Source organism: Rutilus rutilus, assembly GCF_951802725.1.
Source record: "Rutilus rutilus genome assembly, chromosome: 11".
NCBI lineage: Eukaryota > Metazoa > Chordata > Actinopteri > Cypriniformes > Leuciscidae > Rutilus > Rutilus rutilus.
Window position 1 is genome coordinate 1,363,570 of NC_140216.1, and position 10,612 is coordinate 1,374,181.

The 10,612-nt window shown below is 37.9% G+C and overlaps 1 protein-coding gene across 1 annotated transcript in view; it reads left to right on the plus strand.

Annotated features, from left to right (window-relative positions):
- The window catches only part of LOC311300016 (uncharacterized protein), a 187,266-nt gene extending 179,169 nt beyond the window's left edge, over positions 1-8,097 (plus strand). Inside the window, exons 17-19 of the mRNA XM_084424072.1 lie at positions 6,113-6,392; positions 7,486-7,622; positions 7,724-8,097. Of these exons, the coding sequence (XP_084280198.1) occupies positions 6,113-6,392; positions 7,486-7,622; positions 7,724-7,737 (431 nt within the window). The 3' untranslated portion in view covers positions 7,738-8,097. The remainder of the gene's footprint in view (positions 1-6,112; positions 6,393-7,485; positions 7,623-7,723) is intronic.
- Positions 8,098-10,612: the final 2,515 nt, after the last annotated feature.

Consider the following 10,612-nt stretch of genomic DNA (forward strand, 5'->3'; position numbering starts at 1 on the left):
GTCATTTTGACACGAATACATATTAATAAATGACATTTTGATGTTTGAAATTTTAGGTTTTGACATAAATGCAGATATAAATGTAATAAAAAATATATATATTATCGATTTTCAAATATTGCACCTGTCAATACAGAACGAAATATTCTGTAGCCTATTTTACCGTCAATACTGCCGAGGTTGTCTTTGCTGCTATATATTTATTTCTATTCTCTATATATTCTATATATAGAATATATATATTCTATATATTCTCTTGGCACAGCTACTAGAAGACAGATGGGTTGCTCACTTCACATATACGTCGTCAAGCTCAGTTTGAGTCTGCGCAGTACGCTCAGCCATCAGGAAGTGAGTGCTTCTAATTGACTTCACTTTTCTCTGTTGAATCCAATTGGGTCGCTGTGTCCATTTATTTTACTGTCTATGGTATAGGCCTTCCACAACTCTCCCCATATGTCGAATATATCACCAATGAAGCTTATCATATGTCACCTATCAGCAGCAGCGCCGCGTCAGACACGTTTCTGGTGTGCAAAGACATAGAAAACGCCACGCAGCTGACACGCAACAGAAACGCCACGCTCACGCCACGCAGCCAGTGTGTCGCCGACCTAAGGGATAGTGTGAATCAACACAGTTGTTATCGCACAGTAAACCCTGAAAGGGTGATTAGGACCCTGTCTTATTACATGGCTACTAGGGTTGTGCCGATGGACGATGGCTGACCGACATCACGATAGAGAGCCTCACCCTGTCAGACCAGCCCAGTCTCACGGCAGTTTGTGAAATGGTCACGTAATTTATTCTACTGATTCGTGTACACCAATGGTTGGAAACCTATGGCAAGGTTTCCCACCCTTTACCAACAAACGATCAATAAAATAATTAAGACACATCAACAGAGATCAGCTCTCTGCAGAAAAAGCAGCCAGTTACAATTCCCTTTTTGTACAGCCTACCGAAGTTGATGAAAAGTTTCTGATAATAATAATATTCAAATTGTACCGGCAAAAGTGCGTGTTCAGTGCTGTTCGCGAGTGTCACGAGTCACCACAGCAATCAACTAACCGCTTACTTTCCTGTGGTAACCTACAGCTCCTGCACTGGGATTCAAGCAGAGCAGCTTGTTTAAGGTAATGGTGAAAACCATTTTAGAACAGCAGCGAAAAATGTACAAGTAGGCTATATAAACTTTAATATATCATTTTACTGAAACGGGTGCTTTGCTGTGCAAAGAGACATTTCGAAACATTTCACCCACTGGCCGCTGGTAGGCTACTTTCACTTTTGCCCCAGAGACCCTTCATGTCCTATAAATGTGTCGTATTTGTGATAATCCGTCCAGATTTCAGTTGACAATTCTGTTTAAAGTTATTAATAACAAAACATGAATGAATGAGAGAGAAAAGAGCAGGATGTGCTTTATATTGAAAAGAAATATTAAAAGCGCGATAAGTCGCGAAAGAGAACTGGATTCTACTGACAGGATGCTGTGCGCGCGCTCCGAGCGCAACACGGACAAGCATAGTAGCCTTTGTCTTCGGTTGCACGCCTAAACGGCCAAATAACCAGAGAAATATTATATCAAAATGCCAAGTCGAGTATTCCCGTAAAGACAGTAGATGCAAGTACTGTGTGCATTCTCTCTCTCTCTATCTCTCTCTCTCTCTCACACACACACACACACACAAAGATGTTTTATGCTCATCAGTTGGTTACTCAACCTCACAGTGAAAGCCCTGGACAATTAATTAGGGCCCAAGCCCTGAAAGGGCGAAGGCCCTATTGTTTTCGTAAGGATTATTTTTCACGCTTGCATGTAATAATATGAAACTCAGTACACATATAGATCCCATTGGGCCGAACAACTTTCGTGCTCTAAGTTTTACGCCAGCCCAACAGGAAGTCGGTTATTATATGTTCTTTGGAAAACACATACAATGGAATGTGAAATACTCCTCCTAGGGAATTCATCCGATCGCCACCAAACTCGGTGTGAATGAAGTCAAGACAATGAGGATGAATTCTTGCGAACGGATTTTTGATATCTCGAACGGTTTGGCCGTGGTGAGGAAACGAATTTATGGCGAATAATGGGACACAGGAAGTGTGTTATAACTTCTGCATACATTAAAGCTAGGGTAGGTAATCCTGTTCAGAAACACTTTTTTTTATACTGGGTGAAATGGTCCTTCCATCCTAAGAGTAGTCAATACATTATGTGTTCAGAAAAAGGAATGAAAACAATCAGACCTCTGTAGCAGCTGCAGGACAGTAAAAACTCTGACCAATCACTGCCACTCGGTCCGAGTGTAAAGAACCAATCAGATGCCTTCATGTCTCGTGCCCGTGCCCCACTGCGTGCGCTGCCCTGCGTGCACTCATCACATGTCACCGTTCCCGGAAATATTCAGCTCAAAGCACCTGCATATGCAGTCAGCGAAGGCAAACAAGGCAAAAACTACTTCCTCGGACCCTGCCCGCACTCTTGAACGACCTCCTCTGCTTCGCCCTCAACCCCGGACCTGTCCTCGAGCTGACGATGCGGTACTTGTCTCCGGACTCGGAGTGTATGTTAGTCTTCATTAGAGTCAACAATGTTTTCATCATGGAAACTCTTACATGCAAAACACCGTATATGTTATGAATCTTACACGAAATTCACCTTCATCACAGTGTAACTGATGGTAATGGGAAAACGTGTATCAATGCAACCTGTTTTTAGTTTTGCCTTATAAATATTGCTCGTTACCTATAAATATAGCTCGTTACCGAATCAAACTTTACCAGTATCGATATGCTTGCTTGATAGTGAGTACTAAAAGAAATCTTATTTGTTTATATTCATAGTGATAAAGTTAGGTATTTTATTACATGTGATTCTGACATGATGTCACTGTATGTACTGAGCTCCTTCCTCTCCACTTGTCTCAGGTAATAAATGCGTCTTTCAGCTGAGCCTGAGCGTTTGGCGTCGCGCGTTCATGTGTTTTGGGGGCGTGGCTTTGGAAGGAGCTCAGAAGGGAGGGGGTGGGAGTGAATGGAAATAATGAGCTGTGTTTATTGCAGACTAAAAGGTCTACAGTCAATCGATTTTTATATTCTCTTTTTCAGAGTACTTACATTTTAATTATGTATTGGTATATAAAGACAGTTTAAACAAATTTGGAATGTTTTTTTTTTAGAAAAATCCTACCTACCCTGCCTTTAACTGATCTTGATGAAACTTCCGCAGTGTGTTCGTTGTAAGAGGCCGATCACATGGATATGACTATTGTGAGTCAAAGTTATAGCCCCACCAACTGGCAGCAGGAAGTGTGTCACTTTCAAAATGCTTTGAAATCACTCTCTTATTTTTACCCGATTTGCTTCAAACTTTATGTGTATAATGTAGACACATGGCAGATGTAGACCTGTGAAAGGATTATTGATATCTTAGATACTGTTGCCGTGGCAATGCATCAAACTTTAATATTCTTTTCGGATGCTTGAGACTCTTCACATGCTTGAAAATGCATGAAACTCGACAGACACATCACATTTATTATCCAGTAGACATGGCAAAGTTTCAGAAATAGGCATGGTGAGGGGCTCAGTAGCGCCACCTTTAGTCAAAAATGGGGGCTTAGTTTTTCTTAGAATCACAAAAATCGGTATGTATATTGTTTTCATCGAGCCGGACAACTTTCTAATTTACAGTTATTAACTCCGACCAACAGGAAGTCAGATATTTTGGTTTGAATGTGATTTTTTGGAGAATTCTCTCTCTCTCTCTCTGTATCTGTATCTCAGTGTGTGTGTGTGGGGTGTGGGGGATTTGTCTGTTAGGAGAGATTTGCTTTTATAATTGTTTTTCAAGGTTTCAGGGGCTTTTGGGGCCCTTAACGTGTTCGAAAACTCTTGAAACTTTACACACAGGTCAGAACCTGCGGCCATCAGGGCCAGGCTGAAGCTGGTACCCGGGCGTGCCAGGGGGGCTCAACAGCGCCCCCTTGAATGGGGTCCAAAAACTTGGTCCATAGATCAAACTAGCTTGCATAAATTAATATGAAACTCAGCACACATATAGATCTCATCGGGCCGAACAACTTTCGCACTCTTAAGTTATACGCCAGCCCAACAGGAAGTCAGCTATTATGGGTTGTTTGGAGAACGCTTGCTGTGGAATTTGAAACACTCCTCCTAGAGAATTAATTAAATCGCCATCAAACTCGTTGTGCATGAAGTCAAGACACTGAGGATGCTAAATTGCAGAAGGATTTTTGATATCTCGAACGGTTTGGCCGTGGCGAGGACAAGAATTTATGGCGAGAAAAGAGAAACACGAAGTGGTATAACTTCTGCATACATTAACTGATCTTGATGAAACTTCACCAGTGTGTTCGTGGTAAGAGGCCAATCAGATGGATGTAACTATTGTGAGTCAAAGTTATAGCGCCACCAACTGGTAGCAGGAAGTGTGTCACTTTCAAAATGCTTTTGACAAAAATGGGGGGGTTAGTTTTACCCACAGTTACAAAAATCAGTACGTATATTGGTCTCATCGAGCCGGACAACTTTCTAATTTACAGTCATTAGCTCCGACCAACAGGAAGTCAGATATTTTGGTTTGAATGTGGATTTTTTGGATATTTCAGACTCTGAGTTTTTAGCAACTCCTCCTAAGTGGTTTATTTTATTCACATCAAACTTTTTCAACATGATGAAAATACATTAAACATGCTAAATTGTGAACGGATAATACATATCTCAAACGGCTTTGCTATGGCGAGGGATTCAAATAATGTCAAAAAATGGAAACACTAAAAGCCTCATATCTTCTAAAATTGTAATTATACACCATTTGTTTCTATATAAAATTATACAAATATCAGAACTAAACTTTTTTTTTCAATTTAATAATTGTTTAAGTTTAAAAACAGCCAGAATGTTTTTTTAGTCCAAAAAATAAATAAATCATGTCATTCATAGTGCTATACTGCCCTCTTGTGTTCAAAATCAGGTAAGGCCTATTGTATCTATATAAAAATATACTAGGTATGTGACGGTGAGAATATTTTACCACCGGTTAATCAACAGGTTAATCAACGTTAATCAATGTTGTGGAATATTTTGAGTATATCATAAAATCAGAATAAGGTAAGACAAGTAATATTTTCTGTCTTATATATATAAATATAGCTGCGAGCAGTGATGAAGGGCCAAAGCCGACGGCACCGCCAAAGGCACCGGGGTTGCGGTGCCACCGGCTTGGGCCCGTAATCGCTGCTCGAAGCTATATTTATATATTGCAACTTATTTATTGTTTGCTGAATATTTGTTTGTTTTTAGTTGTCTATGGACCTAATAATTACTACCGTTGAAATTTTATTGAAACCCGACGATATCATCGTCCATCGCAAATATTTTACTGTAAACATCGTCAACTGCCAATTTAGGGGACATCGCCCAACCCTAATGGCTACTAACCACAAATAAATAATTTTGGACACAAAATATAATTTGAGTAATTTGAGTATATTAACTCACTTGTAATAAACACAAAGCTTCCGTGGGGTAAAAAATATTCCTAGCAAGACAAACGAACAAGTTCAAAGAAAACAAACATTTGGTATAATGTACAGTCATGTACAACAAATTAATAATTACATGGATATATTGACTTGATGAAACTGATAAACTTGAAAAATCTGTTACAGTGTACAAAAAGAATCATTCGGGCAACCAGACGAACACTACAGTACTCTTAATACTAAAAATAATTCAATACAATATTGGTATTTGAATACAATCAATAACTATAACTATATGAACAATATGAAACGAGAGCAGGTTTCACCATTTGATACAAGAAACATTAAATAAGGCCGTCTCCAGAAACCCGGATGAGCTGTGTGTTATCCAGCGTTGCTGTTGATGACGTCATTATCTGGGAATATCAGACCTCGGAATGTGGCGACTGACCAATCAGATTCAAGTATTCCAGAGAGCTGTATAATAATCATTTGGATTACATATAGCATTATTTTGCCCATTATATTGGGTTTATACCTTAGCACATGAAAGTAAAAAAAAGAAAAGTTATTGTTTATTATTTTATGTTATACAGGGAATCTTGCTCTTGGAGCCACAGCTGTCCAGTCTTCCACATACTCTCAAGCAGTAGCTCAAAAGGCTGTCGATGGCAACAGGGATTCAAATTTCATTCATGGGTCATGCAGTGTGACTAATGCAGACTGGAACCCCTGGTGGAGAGTTGACTTGGGGGAAGTCTTCAAGGTAACCAGGGTTAGCATCACTAATGGTGGAGATGCTGGTGCAGAAAGGATAAATGGAGCTCAGATCCGTATCGGCAACAGCCTGGGAAATAATGGCAACAATAATGAGCTGTAAGTATTGTCTCTCTCTTAATACTTACACAAATGGTTAGAACATTACTAAATAAGATCATAAGATAATAAAATTCTTTTAATATAAAAACTTGCCTTTGACAGAATGTGGCAAAAAGAGGAATTACTAAAGATCCAGTGTAATGACTACGCCACCTGGGAATTATCAACCCAGGAATATCAACCCAATAAATAGGTTGCACAGATTTTTCCCTTAAAAGGATAAGAGATGTAGATGAATAAATATATAATACTTTTATTAAATGACCAAAATATAATTAATAATTCAAAACATAAAAATAAAGCAAGAAAAAGATGTTCAATGTACTAAAAGAATAGTACAGTGCCGACTAGTACAAACTTCACATAATAACACAAAAGAAATGTACTTAATCAGGAGGGCAGCACTCAAGAAAAACAAAAATAAATCAGACAACAGGACTGAAGGTGGCCAGCAGGGGGAGACTCAATGGGCACCAACAACTCTCAAATAAGTAGAAAAAAAACAAAGAAAGGAAAAACCAAATCAGTACATCAGCTTCACACACACCGGTGCACATACACAGCACATCACAAGATAAACCCCGAGTCAAGTCCCGCCCCCTTGCTTTTGGACACTTTTGGAAAATAAGTGACAGAACCACATACATAGAATCATTAAATACACAGTTCACAGAAAACACTAGCCTACATAAATATAAAATAACAAACACACAAAATAATCCTTTAAGTTGTCAACATAAATATACAAGAATTAGCAAAACTACAACAAAAGAAAACCCAATAAGCATTTGAAGGCAAAATACAATTACAAAAGAAAACAACAAAAACAAAACACTCCCTTTGTAAATATACCACATATATATATATATATATCGGCATCGGCATATGGAACCGGAAAGGAAAGGGAGTAGCTCTGTGATATGATTAACCACAAAGCAGTTACTGTATATATGCTCTGCCTCTAGCCATCATAGGCTTACTAAATAGACCCCAACCAACCAATAGTAGCCTGAAAAGAAGTATATTTAATATGCTTCATGATGTTTTGAAACGCCCTTCTCTATTTCTCTGTTACTCTGTGTCTTCACAGGGCTGTGACTGTTGTGTCCATCCCACCTGGAGAGACAAAAACATTTGAGTTTAAGCCTATTAAGGGCCGATATGTCAACATTTATATACCTGGGCGCAGTGAATATCTCACTCTGTGTGAGGTTGAGGTGTTTTCAGGTGAGCAATAAATGGAGAGAGAGATGATGTGTAGGCATTTTTACTATTTATACTATGTGTATGTTGCCTTAATAATTTTTCTTTTCTGATTTCATTGCCAGATAAAGTGGAATGAGAGGATGTTACGCCACAGTCCACTGATCCTACAAGCAAAATACCAAACTACTGTTTTCTGAGCAATACTAATATTGCACTTTTTTCATTGTTTTCATGTTACCTATAAATGATAAATGATACGTTTCAGTGCACATTCAGTAATGGTTTTAAATGCACCTGATTTTTAACCCCAGTTTGATCCAGGGGGTTGTGTATTTACTTATCTTTGTTTATCTCTCTGCTTTCTACATCAATAAATTACTACAGCATTGCATGTTGTATTGTATGTTTCTGGATAAAAAATTTGGATATTTACAATGAGGAGGAGGTATAGTGTTACATAGCTACCCATCTAGGGATGAAGAGCTGGTAACAAAGTAAAAAAGAGAAAGAAAAAGAAAACCATGGAGAGAACGAGGATTTCCAACCTTCTGTCCCAGAATCAACAACACAACCACCAAATCAACCAATATTAGCTTTTCAATTTTTTCCCGGTATGGGCATGGAGACCAACATCTGGCACCATGTAACTAGGAATTTCTTACAAAATAAAACAGACCAATAAATAAATGCAGATAAAGGTTTTTAGTGGACATCAGCAAAAACAATATAAATATTGCTTTTGCTTACTTTATATAAATTTATATACGTTTTATAAACAAGGCTACATCGAAACAATGGCATGAAGTGATTAATAACTTATGTGTAATGATGAGGCAGTGTCCTTGAGATCCATTTGCAGTATCTTTATTGGTAATAGTAAACGTAACACAATCAGGCAGGGGTCAATCACCAGCAAAGGATATATCTAAGGCAGTCCACAATCGTAGTCGATGGGCAGGCAGCAAACAGTAAAGCATAAATGCAGTCAAACGAAGCAGGGTCGAAGCAATGGCATGAAGCATGCATTCCTGCTAGGCCTCTACATCTGCTCGGTAGTGTTAAGAAGTTATATCTCAGTCTTGGTCTTTTTTTCCGCCAAATAAAGGAAATAATGAAGCCACGTAACTGTTTTAGTGCTTTGTTAGGAATGAGAACTGGTAGCATTTGAAATGGGTAAAGAAGGCGGGGAAGAATATTCATTTTAACAAGGTGAATACGGCCTAATAGGGATTGGGGATAAAGCTTGTATATTTAAGTTAAGTAATTTCACTTAAATGACAGTTAATAGGTAATTTGCATTGCCATTTAAAGGAACACTCCACCGTTTTTTGAAATAGGGCTTATTCACCTTCTTTCCTACATTTAGATAGGTGGGCAAATGCATTTTTGTCTCAGTGCATGCATTGTTTTAGTTTGACAGGGTCGGCGCTAGCTTAGCGCCCAAGTCCTAATATAGTCCAGTGGAGGAACAATTAAATAAACTTACTTCATCTCGATCTGCATCCAAAATCTTCCATAGTATTTTGATAAGGGTAAATACAGATAGCTCAGACAAAACTAGGGTGCTATGGGAAAAGGACTTTGGAGAAAAAATTCAGATAACTGATTGGGAAACCATATGTGAGATGCCGTCCTATCTTGCCAATAACTCTGCCTGGGAAATGCAGTTTAAAATTGTTCATCGTCTGCATGTGACTCCTGGCCAAAGACATAAAGTAAACCCAAAACTCTCCAACCTCTGCAATAAATGTAAAAGTCTAGAAGGATCCCTCATCCACTGTTTCTGGAGCTGCTCAAAAATACAACAATTCTGGAGGGACGTCCTAAAGAAACTAGAGAATATTTTTTGTTGCTCATTACAAATAGGACCAATGACTTGTTTGCTTGGCATGAACCAGGAACTCCCGTCCAGATTCCAAGGGACCCACCTTCTTCAAATCTTACTCCACTGTGCCCGTAAGTGTATACTTCTATGCTGGATAACAGACCAAGTCCCGTCAATAGCACAGTGGATTAACACAATCAAAGGTCTTATTCCATTTGAAGCTTTTTCAACAGCATTAAAAGACAAACCTTTTAAATTCTATAAAGTATGGGACCCCTTCTTTTCTTATCTTGGGGCTGGAGAGAGACACCTATTTACGCTGGGTCTACAGAACCTGGTGTGGAAGGACTGAATAACAATCCAACGGTGATGTAAATTTATTTATTTTATTTTTATTTTATTTTATTCATTTATTATTATTATTATTATTATGTTCTTCTCTTTTTCTGTAATGATGTATTTGGTAATAATGTATGTTAATGTATATTTTGTACCTGGGCAATTTGTATTAGCTCAGATGTGTCAACAATGTTTAAACCCTGCAAATGTCTAAAAGCTGCAATAATAATAAAAAAAATATATATACAAGCTTTATAAAAATGATCATTCTAGAAGAAAATTTCAGATGGCACTTAGAGGCTTTTGCATCTGAACTCTTCATATATATATATATATATATATATATATATATATATATTTTTTTTTTTTTTTTTTTTTTTTTTTTTTTTAAGTAGGCCTTCCAGCAATATAATATAAAATGTCTTTCTAGTCAGTCTGGTGTCTAACAGCTGAGGTAAACATTCCGAAAAATAATGAATCAATTCCGAAAACAATTCTATAAAATGAAACCACATTATGTAATTTTTTTCCCCGATAGGGGTCGCTAACCTCTTACAATAACAAAGGCCTAGATTGATAATGCAGAAAGGATCTAATAATGTTTATGGATGAGTGAATACACTGATGTTTTTTAACATTACTGTGGTGTGAAGCAGATCGTGATTGCTAATAAGAGACAGATATCAGTGCCACACGCGAGTCCCGCGAATATAACAGAATAAGGACATTTTATTCTACCGAACTAACTTGCTAAAGTGCTTTATTACTACTCACACAGGTCAGTTTATTTGACAAATGAAACTTGTGTGGTAATGCAAATTCTGTGATCGTTTGTCTGTATGAGACT